Source organism: Leiobunum rupestre, chromosome 7 (genome assembly GCF_980474605.1).
Source record: "Leiobunum rupestre chromosome 7, qqLeiRupe1.1.hap1, whole genome shotgun sequence".
Lineage (NCBI taxonomy): Eukaryota > Metazoa > Arthropoda > Arachnida > Opiliones > Sclerosomatidae > Leiobunum > Leiobunum rupestre.
Window position 1 is genome coordinate 32,876,038 of NC_143390.1, and position 19,324 is coordinate 32,895,361.

Below are 19,324 nucleotides of genomic sequence, written 5' to 3' on the forward strand. Positions count from 1 at the left end.
CACGCGCAAATTCTTTATTATATTCATTTGATTTTATGGAATTATTACAATCGTAAAACTTAATTAATAATACGTTGTCAAATATACAGACTGGCATTAATTCCACGTTTAACATTTTATTGCCTAATAAAAATAGTGTATGGCGTTTATAACAATCAAAGCAAAGGTCCTATTTTCGTATATTTTCTACTAGCCAGTTATCATCGGAATTTACGACCCTAACAGAGGGAATTTGCGATCTAAAATTGAAAAAGCCAGGAAAAAAACATCAAACGGAAAAGAGAGAGTGATATAGGTTCCACTGCAATGAGCGCTACTTTAAAAATATCCCGCGTGCCATAGTTTACCCTTCGTCCTCGTTTTTCCGCCACAAACATAAATATTTAACCATCAAGCAGTCAGGTTTTTTGTTTACTTTTATCCACTAAATAGCTTTCGGCCCCCCTCCCTTTTATGGCGTTGTCAGTCATGCAGTCCACGGGAAGTTTATCAAGTCCTTTCTCGTGTCCAGTCCATTAACCAACATTTGAAATTAATATCAACGTACCATTTACGAAATAGACTGTACTTTAACCAAGAAATTATAAACGTGTACACTTGGAATGTCTGGGGATCCATTACCATTTTGCTGCGTAGAATGTTAGACGAAATGCGTTTCTCTTCCAAATTCACTGACGGTCTGGTAAAATAGACTGGTCAGAAAATGGATTTGAAAAAGTCTCTATTCGTTCTCACACAGAAGCGCTTTGATAATTTTGATGGCGAAAAAAACCGAAATGAATCGGTAACTTGGCGGGTGCGAAAATTTCGACTGTAATCTCCATCCGTTTCTATGATGATCAACAAAGTTACCATGGGTGGGGTGGCGGAGTGGTTAGCGCTTTCGCCTCGCAGCAAGAGGACCCTCGTTCGATCCCAGCTTAAGGCACTGGGTGCAAAACTCGGAACTACTCCTTCTGCGTAGAGTTTGCAAGTCTCTCCCCACTGGTTAAAGACATTTCCCCCCGAATTCTTCGGTTTCCCCTTTCCATAAAAACTTGTAGAGGTTAACGGTAATAGTTAGTTTAGGGAGCTCATGGCTCGCGTGGCATGGAGGGCTTGCCACCACCGTCCTACGCATTGTAACCTGGCCACCTGTTTAAAGGCATTATAAGTCGCTAGATGACTTGGGCCTAAAGTGGTACCTTGGGCCTATCTGATTAGTCTTCCTTAATCACTGCAGTATACAAATGTAATTTCCTGCTTTAACCCTGCCAATATCCCGTTTCCTCTACGAAAAATCATTCTTGAATTAGTATATTATAAAACTTTCTTTGTCGCTTAAAATTAGAAAAGTTAAACCCAAAAGCGTATTGGATATTAAGCCTCGCGTGGCTTTTGGTCTCGGAGTAGTTATACTTCGAGGTAAAATGACGATCGACTCTATTAAGGTTCCTCTCGACATTGTGTCCATTTTCGGGCTTCTATGATAATTTCTGCTCCTATTTCTTTCTGCCACCGCGTTGTATAGCTTCTTTTCTCTATTTACGCGTCCTCCGCGTTGGAGCATCTCTGGCATCGTCCGCTGCCGCGTTCTAATGGCTTTCTCTTAACTCTTTTATTACACAGGCTCTCTCGTATAATGTATTCGAAAATGTTGACCAGCTAGGATGCGAAAACCGTGAAACCCGGCTAAAGCTTAATGCGAAGAGATGGGCTTCTGGCCCGTACTCGGTTTCTCCATTATCCCCGGCACTCCGTTTAGATGACAGTAGAGCCCCCTTTACTTTATTTTTCAATGAAAAATTTTATTCTCTTAAGACTGACAACCGATTAAACGTCAACGGACTGGTTCGCAATCGAATTATAAAAAACCTTGATATTAATTAGAATGTTTCTTTTAAAATAAAGATGTCTAAATATATTCTTATCAGAGAATACATATAAACTTTGTTTTTATGATTCCCGCAAATAATTATCCGCCTACACACCTTACCAGGAGAAAGGGTGGCGGGCCGTGGTTTTTCTTCCGGGGAATCACATATTATCCATTATATTAAATTAATTAAACCCGTAGCATTAAGGCATCAAGGGATATAAGTTAAATATTTTTATATATGAATTATAAAATGTGTTTAAATTTGATGGACATAATTTGTTCTTATTTATATCTCAATTTTGTAAGTACGGCTTCACCTTTTTAACTCCCTCGATTTTATAAATTTAATTAAGGGCCATTAAAATTTTCATTTTATGACCCCAAAATAGCGTTTGACGACGCTATTTTTCCAAAAAAAGTGCCCCTAATTCGGGCTTATCTCCGTTTTTATCCAACCCCCACTCCCTACCGTCATAAATTGAATTTTGGTATACGTCGAAGTGCGAACCCGACTCTTACGCTCTGGGTAATTACGCTAACCCGAAATGTCCAAGCAGATATAATCCTAGCGAATTAATTCGATAAATGCGTGGCTAGAAGCTTTCCTTACGACTCTTTATTACAACTCCCGCCGCACACGCGAATATACGCCGTGGTTAACGCGGAATTGCTTCCTCCGCAAAAAATTGAAAAAAGAGACGTGCATTTGAAAAATGCGAGACTAGTGCCATCAAAAAATGTTCTTCTTTCATTTCGAGTAACGACAGTAAATTACGGCTCCGAGTGAGATAAGATAACAACAAAAAGTCACGTCAATTTCGGGAAAAGGCGCTAGAAAACTTTTTTATATTAATTTTACGCTTTTACGTTTTTTTATCCAACATTAATAAGAAAGTTTTAGGTTGAACCCACCTGGAAGGTTTGCTGGTGTCCTGACATGCGACCCAATCTTTCTCTATTTCAAACGTTTTATAACGAAAATTGCGAATATTTGGATTACAATGTTGCGGTGAAGCGTTCCTTCCCAAAAAAAACAACATCTTTCAGTTTAACTTTTTAAACGAGCGATTCAATCAAAGTCGTTCTAACAACGGCGCAAAAAAGCTATACGCATTTTTTTTTTCAAACCATTCAACGAACTGTCACTTAAGCCTTTGCATAATTATAATTGGATATGGGAACGTTTTACCCTCGTGTTCTTCATTTTTTTTTGTTTTTGTAACAGAAGAAATAAAAAAAATGTAGGCAGGGCTAGCTTAAATTCTTTTGTTTCGGGCGCGAAATTGGTCGAGGGAAAGACTAAAGATTATTTTTCGTTATTACTCTTTCGGTGCGCCTCTTCGGTCACGGATAGACCATCCATTTGCAAAAGGGTTTTTGATTTAGCATTCACGGAGAAAACCGCTCAACCCGTTCCCCAAAATGCTTTTTGCTTTTATTGTTTCGGCGGAAAAAGCGCGTGAAATGCCTATATGGAAGCAGCTCGAAAGATAAGCTGGGTTTTAATGCATTTTCCAGAACACCCCTCTCTCACCCCTTCTTCCTTTTTTTGTCAAAAAATTCCGCGAGAGTTTCGCTTCTTTTTATTATTCGTTCACCGAGAAGATAGCATTTTGCGCATTTTTTCTTTATTATTTTCCTCCGCCATACAAGAATGTTTTTCTTTTATATTTTTTTTTAAAAGCGGAAAAAAGGAAAGGCTTAGGACTGTCACGCTTTGTTTCGAAAAGTTTAGGCTGAAAACCGCTGTTTCTGCCCAGTTTTGTTAAATTATTTTTCAATTCTCTTCGCTCTGATAATCGCATTTTTATTAATTATATTTCGACGGGAATAATTTAGTTTTCCCTTATATATACCGCCGTAATTGCGTCGTTTCCCAACGAATGTACGTGTTCCAAAATGACTGTTTGGCCAGTGATACGCGTACTAATATTCGTAGGAAGCTTATTTATCGGGTATACTTACGGAAACTATGTAGATTAAACATTTAATTTTTTGGTACTTTAAATGTAAATTTGTTTATTGATAACACAGAACGCGTTGCACTTACGTGCCACGGTGCCCTGAGAAAATATCCATTAAAGATAACATGAATAATGAATCGTGTTGTTTGTTCCAAACATAAATCGTAAAAGTTATGTTTATCATTGTAAACATAAAATTTTAGTTTATCATTCCGCAACGCGGATGATGATTACGTTTTCTTCAGAGGCGTAAACTATTTTATCTTTAAAAGGAAAAATTCTGCTTCGAGTTTTCCAAGCACGAAAGCCATTCTGATAAATCCCCATATTCGCCGCCAACGGCCCTCAAATCTTGTCGCTTTCAACATTTTGTTCCGGAATCGGATACGGCGAGAACCGCGTTGGCTGATTCCTAGAAACAAAGTTGGAGTATCGCGAGTTTGATTTTCAGCGCGCTCTATCCGATCTGAAATGTTATACATGAAGAATAGGCTCGTCTTTGGGAACAAAGAAGAGGAGTTTTGCATTAGGCTCTTCGGCGGGTGGAGCGGGCCCGCGTTATTAAACAATTCGTCGCTCCTACGCGTTTTCCATATTCAATGGGATTAGGATGAAGGACGCGTTATCAATAATTCATGGTCTTCCAAGAGATCACCTACAGCGGCCGCTTTCGGCTTTATTGGAGTTAGCCGCCACCGGATGGGGCTCTTCGCGTTGCACACGACGCTATTACGCCGGCTCCGTAATATTGGATTATATAACGCTTTTAGCGGCAGGCTCCAACTTTATTAACCCGATTTGCTTCAGGGATCCGCTTTCTCGACGCTTTTCCTGGAACGGAAACCGCATGCCGTAGATAATGAATTTTATAGGGAAATTGGACGCGTTTAAATCAATTTCCATTTTGAAGAGGGAATAGTTTTTATTATTTTCATAATGAGATGATAAATGGTAGTTATTTTTATATTTATGGGATTCGACACCTGCGAAAACTATACGATGTATCCATTTTCGGATCGTCTTCCCTATTTAGCCGCGTAACTTTCGGACTCGCAGCCGGGCGCGTCTATCCTTCTTGGTGAAAGCTCTCTGCTCATAGTTTGAACGATGTTCGAAAGTTGCGCCTTCAGTGACGCGACTTCTTCGCGGTGATAGATCTTTCCTCGGCGAATGTATACATAAAGATAAAAGCTAATGAAGATTAGATTATGAAAATAAATCTTGTCACTGGTCGCTAACGGTGGAAGATAGCGCCTAAGAGTTATCTGTCTTCGTCCCCCGAATCTGCCAACGTCCGCTGCGGGAGCAAAACTTCCCGCGAAACTCGACTTTATGATAATTCATTATCGAAAGGCGTGTGTTTCTGAATTTTGATGCCAGATTGGACGCTGAATTAACCTTTTCCTCTCAAAGGTGAGCGCCGAGTTTTAGAAGTGGAAATATACATTCCTAACAACGCGCATTGTAACTTTTAGATAAGCGACTTACCTATACGTCCATATTTATACCAAAATGCCTCCATACATATACTTAAACAGATTTATTGGACAGCGATATAAACTGTTTTAAAGATAAATTAATATTACGTATTTTCATATAACTTGTCTTAACCTAGAGAATAAATTTCGCAGATATAGAGATTCTATAGATTCGACTTCCATCTTAAAATCGATCAGCTACCCTTTTCGAAAATTAATATTCGTTGGAATTCAACGCGATATATTTCCAGAAAGCCTTGAAACAAGTTGATGGGCAAGTTTGATGGTGGGGGGTTTGATGGTGGGGGGTTTGCCACATCGCCTTCGTCCACTTTTTAAATCCTTCCGGAAAAATCTCGGCCGATCACCATCCTTCTCAAAAAAATCAGAACATTTTCCCGGCCCCATAATCCAAATCCTAATTACGGGGACCACTTTAAACGAGGAAGAACAAAAAAAGCTTAAAAAATGACAAAGATTAAACTCGTTTATTCGAAGGAAGCGCTAATATAAAGGATCGCTTCTTACTGGCTCTCGTTGGCTGAGACGCGATCGTGGTGGAAAGTCCTTGTAAGGGAGGGCTATAAGTCCTGGCATCTCGAATCTGAGGACGACATGGCGTTTTTGCCTTTGAGAGTCATAACTCTTCTCGACTCTCTTGGCATGTAATTAACTGTTTTACGCTTCTTTCCATAAGCGAAAAGTCTAAGACGCCTGGCCACTAGGGTAAAAGCGCAGTTTTCTCGCCTCGCCACCTTTTTACGGAGAGCGCTGCTTTCGATTATATTTCGTGCCTCGGGATGGCGATCGCGTCGGATGGTGGGTCGACCGAGCAACTTTACCCTATCGCCATCTTCGAAACTAAGCGTTCTTTAAGCCCTTGTTTAACCGAACCAGTAATACTTCGAAGATGGGGTAGTCCTCGGGTAGAAAGCTCGCAACGAGGGAGTGAGATAAGATGGTTGGGAAAATACGCGCGTTTAGGTTATAACTTTGTTAGAAATTCGCTTATTTTTAATAGGCAACGAATCCTTAATTAAACGACGATTTACTGACGTCTGATCCAGTTACAATTTTCCACTCCTGGCTGGCTGCTGCTGGCGTGGGGGAAAGTGAGAGATAGTGGGGCGCTTCCGCTGAAGAGATAAATGCATTTCCATGTCTTCTCTTCGTTCTCTGGCAGCGCCGCTCCTCTCTTTTGCCGATGGAGCCACTGGTTTTATTCCCCATCCTTCGGCGCTATTCCCTTTCGGGGAGAGCGAGCGACGACATTAATTGCGAATTACATAGAGATCAAAGTTAAATTTGCCACTTGTAAGGGCTTTCAAATTACTTCGCGAGCACCAAATAAGTACGTCAGTCGAAGTATAGGGCTATTAGAATTTTAATTTGCATATTGTTTGCATTTTATAATAAACTCGCGCTTATAGTAAATTTTAAGTGCATGATTCCGGTGTTTAGTGAAAACAGGCTGTTTCTCGCGTGATCTTCGGTAATTATTGGAAATATTAATCATGGTTTTTATATATAAGTTCTGTATTGTGCTAATTGGACTCTCGAAATCTCGGCTCGGCTATTTACTAAATTGAACTTTTACAGGGCTGGGATAAATTTTCGCTAATTGAATTTTATTATTTACTCTGACGAAAATAAATGTTTACAAAGTTCCAAGTAAATGAACTATTAAAGTTAGCGCCTTTATATTCTTTGGTAAACTTTGGCGTCGTCTGTCTAAAATATTATATATTAAACATTATCCGGAAAGCGCTCGTTCTTTCTTTTCGTCAGAGCGCGCGCAACGAATTCGACCGTATATTATAACATTCCCCCCAACCTCCCATCTCCAAAGAAAATAAACCTCTCTATAGATCATAGATGGGTGGGAGGTTGCGTATCATGGCGCTGTATATGGAGAAAAGATATTTTTTCCTTCGCTCTGTCTCATCTAGGAAATTTTTGCTCCTCGCGAATAATGCCTCTCGCTCTTCTTCTTCCAACGTCGTCCCGGCTGACAGAGATAAATGGGAGCTCTCAAATTTTTCTCCTCAAGTACTTCGTCAGGAGAACGAGAGAAAAGAGGTGTAAGGCGATAGGCCTCGGCCATCCCGCTCTTCGTCCTCCGCTTCTCCTTCGGTAGTTAGGAAGCCCCATCCTTTCCCCTAATAGAGAAAGCAGACTCGCCTGATAGAATCCTTCACGCTATAACGCCGAACCCTTCCTATACCTCACCTTCAACTCTAAGGTGGCAGTTTCCGGTAAGGCGTGCGAAATAGTAAAGTGCTCGTGGGAATTACGATAAACGACGATGTCGGTTAATCAGCGCGTTTCGCTCTCGCTGTATCGCCATAACGGTAAGGAATAGTAGCCGCTAGCGGCTAAAAACCCCGCATATTTATAATATTAAAAGGATAGAGGGAAAAGGTGTTTCGAAATAACTGGAAAATGATAGGAGCTCTCCTCCGTTAAGCCCTCACCCTTCAAATTTGCGTAGGTTACGCGGGGAAAGGAATTTTAAAGTTAATTATCTTTACCGGTCCTCCAACCTCGCCCTTCCTTGGATAAAAAGTATCTTTCTCCCTCCCTTTTTATTATCAGGAAGTTTCTTTCTGCACAATGGAAACTTTTCGCGATAAAAGCGCTAGTTTCGTTGGTGCAGCGGCGGTTTTATTGGTAATATGTAAATTTGTCCCGCCGACCGCGAAACAGTATGACGTCCTAACACGATTTTAATAGTCTCGCGCCAGCGCAGTTGTTACGGTGGTGGCTCCGCCACACGGAGGAGTTTCAGAAGCGCGACGACGATATATTGCGCCCTCTTGTTTTAAAAAGGTGTCAAGGGTCGAGTCCGGGCGTGATGTGCCCCTTCAACCCTTCGCCCCCTTTCTATCGTTTTGCTATTTGGGTCTACGTAGTCACACTTATCTTTATCACTCAGATTTGTCGAATTGAAATCGAGTTTTAAGGTGGCATTAAAGGTAGCCTGTCCGAACTTGTGATAGACTAACTAGACTGGCTTGGGGGTATACTTACTAGAGGAGTTGCATATCTTAAACGAATAGTGTTGGCATACTTTCAGGGTCTTCGATAGCGGGCCATGTAAAATATGCAAGGGATTCCCGCAGCCCCCGAAAAGTATCGGCACATGGGCCCCACATTATTCTGCCTGTAGACCTGTTACATCAGAAAATATTAACATTATTTTTGTATCAATATATTTATCTCTTTAACGGTGATACGAAAGCGCGTCGAGAAAAAGGCTGGGCTTAACTACGTCAAGTGTAAGACGTAACACGACATTTCTATTTCATTGGCTCGAGGTTTGAAGCGAAAAGAATTCGTCGTCATGGTAACAAATAGGCGATCTTCCCGCGCAAAATAGGCTTATAAAACAATAGATTTAAAAACCTTAATTTGTTATCGTACTTAATATTTTCGCGAACAAGTGTAGTGATACCTAATTTCAGGTATTTGTATGGTTATAAAAGAGATAATCAGGTAAGCTAATAATATAATAACCTTGACTAAGCTTAATGACGAGTTTTCGTCGAATTAGCTAGGGTATAGCGAGGCGCGAGAGTTTTTCCACTTTAAGACACGCCCATTTCTACGAGCTTCATCACGGCCGTAAAAATCTTCCTTAGACATTCCAAGTGTATACCTATATAGTTTCCTGATATTACATATTTGTAAAACTTTTATATCGTTTTATGTTTAAACATATAATTTTGGTACATCTTCTCTTTGGCTATTTTAATCGAAATACTTTTGGTTCCATTAGTTGTTAGGCCTGTTTCACCGAAAGGGATTATTTTTGGGAAGGGTCCGGTCATGCGTTTCACTCTCTCTGGTCCGTTCCCCTTTTGGTAAGACTCCAGTGAGTGGCTCGGCTTGGAGGATTTCGAAACCCAGCTTGAGCTATAATGTAAACCTTTACTCTTTAAACATGTATATATCGTCAGCATATTTTCGGACGTGGAAGTATTTTTCCGTTCGAGGGTTTTACACGAGTTTACCTACATTGCGAAATCTCGTGTCACGTGAGTGTTGTGCGCCAGTGAAGGAGGGTTCACAAAATAGAAGCTCGGACATTCGAAGAAACGCTCTGCTAGGAATAAGGCAGTCAGTCTCCAATAGTTCAACGCTAGTTACGCTATGGACTTCAGTCGGCCTTGTGTCCTCTACAGTGCTAAGTTCAGAAAGAAGATGAACTAGAAGAAAGTTAAAATCAACTAGGCTAATACCCAAGCTGCCTCAACAAGGTGTAGATAAGTATTTACGTTGACCTTAGTTGGCCTCAGTGTCTGCGTGACGCTGGGTTAATCGTACTCTGAGGTACCGAATTTAGTCATGGTCAGCGCTCTAGAAGTTCATGAGTCTGAGACTTTCGCTATATAACTTCCCCTGTAACATTAAGGTGTCGGTCAAGAGTCGGGTATGGGTCTAAAAGTCGTTTTCAGGTCGACGACCGTATGCCGACTCAAATTGTTCAATTTTTTCAAACCCCAAAAATTACAAATTTCCATTTTGAGACTTTATAAAGTCGGCAAGTCGACTTTAATGTACAGTCGATATGCCGACTTGATAAGGACCACACATGAATTTTTTTCATATTTTTAAAATAATTGTATTTTAATTATACTTGAAGTTAATTTTTACTAATTATGATTAATTAATTTTTAGAAATTAATTTGCATAAGAAGTTACTTCCCCTGTAGCAAATTAGCGTCGGGCCGACGTCGACAAAAGGTACTAAACACTAAAGTCGGCCGACCTTTGGATTGAGGGTCGAAATGTCGTAGGGGTAAAATGGTCGGCCGACTACAAAACGTCGACTCTTTACCGCCAATTAATAGATCTAAGAACTGGCTCCGAAACGACGTCGGGCCGACTTTATGTTAATGCTTATTTCCGACCCAAAACTGATCTCATTATTAGATTTTCGAATACAAATAAGTTTGAAGAAAAATTAAAAGTGAATAAAAAGTTTATCATCATCAAATAGTCAGAAAATAATTAAAATATCCCCTTTTCCTAAATAAATATGGTCGGTTTCATAAAGTTTATGTCGAATCCAATAATTAAATGTAAGGTCTATTTTAAGTTGGAAAATGGTCGGCATACCAACCATAAATAGTCCCAAAAAAGCGAGGGGCTGATCACTCCGCGTAATCGGTGTACAGAGCCGTACCTTTGACTGTACTAATGGGACTACGCGTAATCTTTGAAGTCCCTGCCTTTGGCAGTGGTAATCTAAGTGTAATCCAGTGTACAGACTTTCTAAGAGTGGTTAGCCCCTCGCAAAAAAGGATTTACGGTTTTAGTGTCGAAAAACATTTCGACGTTTTTAGGTCGGCATTTGGTCGTCGACTATAAACCATTGAATTGGGAATAATACTGCTAGAATTAAAATTACGGTTTCAAATGCCATGGTTACGCGGGACCTAGTCTGATAAGACTGTTCGAAATTCATCTCTATTATTAGGCGGTAGCGCCATCTATATTTTGTAAAGTTATATGGCTAAAAATAAATAATTATATTATATTAATTATAATAACTCACCGTAACTTGAGTTAAAAAGAATCGTGTTGACAGAATAAAATTATTTTTAAACAACTTCAAAGGTATGTTTGTTTCGAGAAATCATACATTCCAATTTCGCCTCTAACGGCTGGTCAAAGGCTTCTCCCGTGTTTCGATTTTCGAAAGTGTGTAATTGTTGACTTGTGCGCTTAATTTTCTATTAAAAATTAATGGAAAAATCATTGAAATCTTGAGAAATACATTAAATCGAAACTAACAAAGTAAGTTTTTCAATAATATATCAATATAAATAATATCTATATCAATTAATTATAGCTTTGTGAACAATTTTTTGCATGAGCGGTTAGGCCTTGTATAACGACGCTTCCGTTTTCGTGGCCGAAATCGGGTACAATTACAAACGAGGGGATTTTAAGTTTAAGGCTTTAATAGAGCATCCCACGCCAATAAATGAAAAGAGAGTTTTTAGGCTTTCTTTGGCGTCGTGTACATCACATTTGAGGCTCGAACTGCCCGAGTTGCCGTTTTGGTACCAAGTGTAAATGAATTGAGGAAACACAACCAATGCAATGATAATGGAGTTTATTGTAACTCAACAGTTCAACTTAATTAATACAATACACCTGTTAATAAATAAGGACGTTATGCTAACTTCCTATTCCAGAGGGGCCAAGGGTTCAACTAAGTTTACGGGAGGACTGGTTCTGGAAGACACCGCTTTGATAATACAATTAAGGGATCTGGTACTGGGTGACACAGATTTCGGAGAGGAAGAGTACCTACTAAATTATGGGGAGAACCGCTGGTTTCTCTTGAACAAAATGGTTGGGGGGACCTACCATGCGGCTAGAGGTTTCAAATATCTGAATCTACGGGGTCGAGATTAAGAGTTCAAGGGCGTCGCAAAAATAATCATCTAATGTCGGCCTGATATAAGCAGCTCTTATCCAATATACACCTAATAATAATAATACCAAATAATGCAAAGAAATAACAAAAGTTTCGATACAATTACCGCCAACTTCTGGCTGGACTTCTTGTCCTTCCGCGCACAATTACTTTAGAGAACACAGTCTTTGTATTCACACTACCGCACTACATGTCCTTTCTTCAGGGACACGATTCCGCACGCACTACTCGCGTTTGTACAACTTCGACTTGGGCCCACTGCCCTCGCTCACCGTTTTCTCTAACTTCCTTGACTCTCTCGTCACAAAGAACTCTCCCCCTTCTGCCCAGGCAACTATCTTTTATATCCCTGGCTTATCTAATCTTTCTCTTATATTTAACCTTCATCGGGATGCCTCCCGTAGCGTGATTAGTAAAACAAATATTTACAACGCGCCTCCTTGTTAGTAGATGGCGCTACCATCTGGTTCCCCTCGGCCCGCTTGGCGAAAAGGACAAATAATACTATCGTCTGCTTTACTCTAAGCAGCTCGTATCCCCTACAATACCCCTTATTTCACCCCAAAAAATGTCAGGTTCCTAACACTTGGCAATTACAAGGTCATGTGTTTTATAAATAACATATAAAATAGACTACAACATTAAAAGATAATAATAATATTTTTTAAAAGTATTTGAATTGTAATTGTTTTTACGTATTAAAATCTATAATTAAAATGTTTCTTTTCTATATCACTACTATATTAATTCTATGTACTTCGCCAAAAGATTTTAAGTCTTGTATATACAAGACTTAAAATCTTTTGGATTAGTTCTATTAATATAAATAGCTCATTTTTGTTTACAAAATAATTGAAAATTATTATCGATTCAATCTCAGCTAAATTACTGTTAAGGCATCAAATTGGTATTAAGTGGGAGTTCCGAAGTGCGATTTAATTTGAAGTCGGCCCATAGTAATTTCTGAGTCGGCCCATAGTCATTTCTGAGTGGGCCAATAGTCATTTCTGAGTGGGCCCATAGTCATTTCTGAGTCGGCCCATAGTCATTTCTGAGTCGGCCCATAGTCATTTCTGAGTCGGCCCATAGTCATTTCTGAGTCGGCCCATAGTCCTTTCTGAGTCGGCCCATAGTCCTTTCTGAGTCGGCCCATAGTCCTTTCTGAGTCGGCCCATAGTCCTTTCTGAGTCGGCCCATAGTCCTTTCTGAGTCGGCCCATAGTCCTTTCTGAGTCGGCCCATAGTCCTTTCTGAGTCGGCCCATAGTCATTTTTGAGTCGGCCCATAGTCATTTCTGAGTCGGCCCATAGTTCTTTCTGAGTCGGCCCATAGTCATTTTTGAGTCGGTCCATAGTCCTTTCTGAGTCGATTTTTTTTGTCGATCGACGGTTGGCCGACTACTTTTCTACTAGGACATTTCGACCTTTCAGAGTGGGGTGGCCCGACAGTAGGCCGACCTTTCTGTTTTAAGACACTAGCCGACGTCGGTCCGACTCTAAAATGCTACAGTGCTTAGTGTTAACCATATAATTACCATATTGGTTCATTTGTTTTTAATTAACCTTAAGGTAATCTTAACCGCAGTGCACTAGTTAATATTGTATTTTAACCCTTGGGATTTAGTAGTATGGTACCATTTAAAAGTTTAGTATTGTAGTGTTTGCGTTTAGTTACTTTTATGGTATGATTGTATATTTAATTGCTCTCAGTATGTGTTAAAACTTAATTTAATTTCTGTTAGTAAATTGGTTTCTTATGGTCAATTCGAAATTCTTCATTACAACCCTTAGCCTATAAGTATTTCCCTAAGCACTTTTTAGAATTAGTTTAATTGTTTTGTCAACAGATTTGAGAGAGTTTGTTGCAATAAGGGTTTCGACCGTAGGTAGTCATGAAATTTATTACACATTTTGTGTTGAAAAACAAGTCTGGATAATTTTAGAAGTATTAATATTCATGGTGCCGAAACCCGGGGAGCTTATGATCAAGTATTTTAAAGGAAGGATTCTGATCGGTCAAAATAATTTGCAACGTTAATGATGACGTACACGCTAAAACTCCAGCAAGTTTAAAACAAGAAAAGCATATCGTATTAATATTCACTAACAACTTGTAAGTTCTTTGTATTTCCAGAATTTTTACTGCGTGTAATACTTTGACTAAAGCACTCTGTAATTTTCTTACAAATAGTGAAATTTCGAGAAAACCAATTCTTTTAATACTATTCCTTTCTTAACTTTGAATCGAACATAAACGCAATAACATAATTTTTGTACACGTAGCTCGTAAAAGTATTGTTTACTCAAAAGCGTAAAACAATGGGGCTTACATGAACTAAAGAACAAATTGAGTTCGAACCTAATGGTTACCTTGTTATAATTGATCGTCAACACACTATGGATATCGTGATATAAGTAAAGTAAGTAATTCTATCCCTTCGTGCTCGTAGGTTGTATACACAATCGTTTTACGCTATTTTAAAAGTGTGTAAAATCTGAAATCTTTATTTTCTCTACCATTATTTAATGCCTGCCACACCTGGCTTGAGCCTATACGTTGGCTCTGGAGAACGGCTTATAGACGAGAATGTTTCGACCGTTTTTGTCGTTCTCGGGTGAAGGCTTTTTATTTGAAAATCCATCAACGATGCTCACCGGGTGAAAAATCCATTACTTAATTTTTACACGCTGGGCTTTTCCTCTCCGGATATTGACGCCCGGAGGTTAAAAAAAATGCCATTTACCGCCACAGCCACCGAGCGCGCGTTTCTCACACTTATCGGGCTCGCGAAACAAGCTCGCTGAAAAACTTTTAAAAGCTCGATGGCGTACTCGGTCGTGGTATCCTCTTTTTTAGTTCTAAAAAGGAAGTAACGGAAAAATTTTCCGTCGCATCTATCATCCCGCGAAGTAGTGGTTTTTTTCTTATCCCTTCGTCCTTTTTTATATTTTTATTATTATTTCGTCCGCCGGACTTTCATTTAGGATGCCAACCAATACTTCGTCCCCAAAACTTCTAAGTAGCCTGATTCTTCTTCCTGCTTTTTCCTCTTATTTTTTTCGCGTACCGGTTGGTTTGGCCACAAAAACTTCTTTATTCGATTCGAACGTTGCGACAAAGTTCACTTTAGTTTCTCAAAAAATATAAATGGAAAACGTAGGAAAATAAAAAAAATTGTAAGTTTTCCGTCTTTATAGACTTTTAGAAAAAGGCAAATTTAACGTTTGCTTTTTCACGAATACATTAAATTATACATATAAAAAATAGTCTATACATAAAGCTTTTCGTACAGTTCATTATATTATTTATTTATTTTTCTTGAAGAACTAAAACGCGAACTTTGGTGCAACTTTATGAAATTGCGACGCGTTTGACTTGTTTTTCTGTTGAATCTTTCCGAGCGCGAGACCGTCTTTTCAATTTCCTCTTTCCTCGCGCAATTTTTCTTTGTCTCTCATTTTCTTTCGATCTCTTTTTCTTTCTTCTTTTTCTCTGGTGTCTTTGGCGGTAGAAGGAAGACGCTTGCCCTACAACGAACGCCAGCAAGTCTTCTCCAATGGGACTTTGATGGCTCACAACGTGACCAGGGAAGCTGACGAAGGAGTCTACCTTTGTAGCGCCGAACGTGGCGAACTCCGAGTCCAGCGGGAGGTCAAGATTCTTGTGCTCAGTAGGTTCGAGAAAATGCGAGAGACTCCAATATGACACGGGGTCTTCGCGGGTCATTTGCAGTCAAAAGCCACGTCCCCGAAGCGATAGGTGCCTTCGCGCCAGGACTTCCGGTTCCTAGACGGGTCCCGTCGCGCCGCATTTTAAAGGAGAAAACATTAATAGTCGCGGTTAGTTTTGGGGCTACCACGCTTAACGCTCCTTCATTTGGCAAAGTTTTAATTAGTTTCCCTTACGAGTCAAGACATAAATCTCCTTGGCGGCATTAGTATGATGGATACTAGACTCTGTCGCTGTTTTCTTTCGCGCACTTTGACGAGACCCCGAAAGGAAAATTGCATTATGGTAATTGCGGTATATTGTATGGTTTACGTAGAGAATTAGTTTAAAGTTTAATTAAGGAGCGTTAAACGTGATTTACAGCGTACGCGTTCCACTCTCAAACAACCCCGCAGTGAGGCGTTTTATTAGAATATTTTTTGTACGGTTTTAGCTACCCTTGACGGCCATTCATTCTCGTTGTCGTAAATAACGTTTACGCCTATAATAAAACTGGTTTGTTCTTTTATACCTTTAAAGGTGGCATAGATTTAACCAAGATTAACTTTTGTTGCTTGCGCACTCGTTATGTGGTTGGCTGTCAGTTATTTAACGAAAGGTGATATTATATTCAAATTTCCCAGCAAGTACGCGTTGAAGCGTGACATCAGGGCTATCTGTCCAACTAGTTTCCGATTGCTCTTTGGTATATCGTTAATTTCCGACAAGTCGCGAATTTGGCTAAATGGGGATGGAAAGGTAGCCATCAAAGATCTTGATGGATGGTTTTTGAAAGTCGATCCCCTTCGCTTACGGCATTCCCGCTGGATTAATAAAATCCAATAACGAGGTATATAACATTTATCCCCGTCGAGTTTGAAATCCACGTTTGGTTTAATATCGAATCTAGGATTGTAGATATTTGCGTCCACCAATAAGCAAATTTCGATCAATATATCATATTCCTAGCGTAAAATAGGCGAAACCCATTAGAGAATAAACACGATATAAACTGAATCGCTTTACTCGTCGTCTTCCAAGCTTCCCGCGATAATACCTTTCTAGCAAATCGATATTTTCCACCTCGCTTCTCTGGCAAAGCTCGCTTTTAGTGGTACCGTTTGAATATTAATAGGGGGTGTATATTTCTCATAGGTGTCGCTCAAAGTACAACGTGTCTTCTGTTATTTGCGCGTCACTAGCGTGAAGCCGATCACGAATTTGCAAATTCGTATCGCGTTTACCATCCAACCTTATATTGACGCTGAACCCTTCTACGTTACGGAGTCGCGAATAGCGTGTAGATGTATACGTACGCCATCATCTTGGAAACTAACCCGGTTATCCACTCATTTTCAGAGAAACCCGTGATCAACCCTTTCATCATTCCGAGCAATTTAGCGGCGGGAATGCGAGTCATAATCACATGCAGCGTTCTAATGGGAGACCTCCCAATCACGATTCGTTGGCTCAAAGACGGATTGCCCATCAAGCTGCAGAGTCTCAACGTGGAAGAAACTCCCATCGGGGACTTGGGCTCTTCGCTCATCTTTGCCGGCATCGGACGAGCCAACAACGGCAACTACTCCTGCCTGGCGGAGAACGCCGCGGGAGAAGCCAGCTACTCCGACACCATGGTTGTAAATGGTAAGCTATATGGCTTCTTTGATGGAATATCAAACCTAATTAACTCCCGATATCACTTATACTCTCTTGGAAAATGTCTTTACTAACCTACTTTAAGAGACTGCGGTTATTAACCGCGAGCTAACACTAATTGATTCCAACGTCTTCCGAGGAATAAGATATTGTTTACCAAATTGAGACAAATGCAATTTTTGATAATTAAAAATTAGCGGGAAAATTTAAATTATTAGTCCAACGAATTACGATGTGAACGTGTGTATGATCTAATATCGGAAAGACACGAAAATAAAAGTGTTCGTTTTTCAGGATGGATAAATTATTCGAGATGAATGCTAGTCGATGTCGTTAGCTAATAGGCGGCTTGGCCGGGCGACGAAAGCCAGCGTCCGTTCTCCGATACTCGTTTCGTTTTAATCAAGAAAAGCCTGGGGATACGGGGAAAGGAATCCGTCATGATAGAAAACCGCGAAAAAGCTAATGAACCACAGACTCGATGTTTTGTTTTTATCTTCTATCTTTCCTCCGTCTCATCTCCTGAGTTACGAAATAAGCGTTTCGATATTGATTGAACCTATTGCGTGACGACAACTTTAACCAATAGGTCGCTCGGAAGCTTCGCCATCTTCCGGAAGTCGTTCCGCCTTTGATTGAAATTATTTCGTAGACCCTCGCCGGGACGTAGCTATCAGGGTATCCGTTACCTAAGAGCTTTTTGTTATAGGTAACGTTTTTCCCTAGAACGAAAGGGATTAGGTTTTCTGGAAGCTCGATTCTTTGTCTTTTCCAGCTAAGTAGAGCGCGGCTCTTTTGACGACGTTGTCTTTATTATATAGAAGTGGGTCCAATGGATATCCACGGATATATAGATACTCTAGAAAAGATAAAATTTGCTACGTATACGTTGAAACAAAGACACGTTAGAGATCGATTGTTCAACTGTTACGTTTCAGTTTCGTTCTGGTCTATTTTTAGCGGTTTTTAGAACGTCTGTATAAAATATATATCTCGAATAGCGCCTAACCCGAGGAATACTTTCAAAAACGGTGCTCTTCTATGGCCAGAGAAGATGGGTTTACAAAAATTCAAAGCCTTGTTTCAGCTTCTTTAATCCTCTTTGCGAGACGGTTGAAACTTTCCAGGACATTCTCGCTGACTCGCCCCTGGAAAGTTTAACGATGGCTCCCGCGCTCTTCGAAAGTTCCAAGTGACTGTTAATCTAGCAAAAGTCTGCCTTTTTTACTTTTCCCGAAACTCGCCTTTGTTTTGAGTGCCACTTGATGTTTGGTTCCATTACTATCGTTTAGATCTTCGCAGGATCATGGAACGCAGAAATGGCATCTGACCTTGCTTATTTTTTTCCCGGTTGTCTTATTCGGCCACCTTTCTTCCACAACGTACACCAGCCAGATCTTTTCGTATAATTCCATTCCACAAATTGGTTGTCCCGCCTCTTCACCGCTCTTTTTTGCGACTCTAAGTCAGGTATCTTGGTAATCCTTTCTAATTGGATCCCCGAGGAATTCCAAAAATTCATTCCTTCCAGCAGTACTCGCTGTTCCCTAGGTGATGTTTTAGGAAGCTTCCTTTTATCGCGCCCAGCGCGACCTATGTTGAAGCGATGACGGTTTCTCTTGGCAATGCTACGGGTGAAGCAAGGTGAAGTAATCTTGTTCCCACTTTTTTATCTCCTCTCACTCAAGCGTACGTTTTTGCCGGTACGCTGCCAAATTGGCGAGTTGTCGACTATTGGCTATGTTTGGCTGCTTTTCTTTTCTCTCCCAAACTTTAAAGAAGCTTTAAGACCATTCATTCATGACGCTTGATCCTAAAATCCTATTTTTCTCATAGACGCCAATAATATTTAAAGGTATTACGTTCTAGTGGTCTGCGTTTGTAAGGATAATAAATAAATAGTTTGGCATCACTTTGAAAATAATAGTTCATATATATATATATTGACGATTTTATCTGAACTAGAGGATGAACTTTTTCTTTAACGCTATTAAAAAGTTCTTTTATCTGGAAAACAAAGTTAGAGGGCTTCCGTGCACATTTTTTAGGTGATGTTCTTCGTACGATGTTCCTTTACTCTCAATGCGCTTTAAATATTTTATACTTCTTTAAATATTGAGAGCGTTATCTTCCGGCGTCTTTCGCGTTTCTAGAAAGAAACTCGTAAATGTTTCATTTTCTTTACTGTAAGATTCCCGCTCGCAGTG

At 39.9% G+C, this 19,324-nt stretch overlaps 1 protein-coding gene and 1 long non-coding RNA gene across 5 annotated transcripts in view; one reads left to right on the plus strand and one right to left on the minus strand.

The window, feature by feature from the left end:
• The window catches only part of LOC149936087 (cell adhesion molecule Dscam1-like), a 90,706-nt gene that overhangs the window by 56,796 nt on the left and 14,586 nt on the right, over nucleotides 1-19,324 (plus strand). For both annotated transcript variants that reach the window (XM_090154035.1, XM_090154036.1), the window contains exons 8-9: nucleotides 15,262-15,420; nucleotides 16,818-17,105. In XM_090154035.1, the coding sequence (XP_090010161.1) occupies nucleotides 15,262-15,420; nucleotides 16,818-17,105 (447 nt within the window). The remainder of the gene's footprint in view (nucleotides 1-15,261; nucleotides 15,421-16,817; nucleotides 17,106-19,324) is intronic.
• LOC149936088 (uncharacterized) lies at nucleotides 8,848-12,046 on the minus strand. Of its 3 annotated transcripts, XR_016472277.1 has the most exons (5): nucleotides 11,858-12,046; nucleotides 10,861-11,038; nucleotides 9,542-9,701; nucleotides 9,318-9,486; nucleotides 8,848-9,215 (listed from the first exon to the last, which is right to left on the minus strand). It is a non-coding gene; the product is annotated as an uncharacterized LOC149936088 (long non-coding RNA). The 3 variants fall into 3 exon arrangements; XR_016472275.1 differs by having other exon boundaries at nucleotides 9,318-9,701; XR_016472276.1 differs by having other exon boundaries at nucleotides 8,848-9,228; nucleotides 9,318-9,701.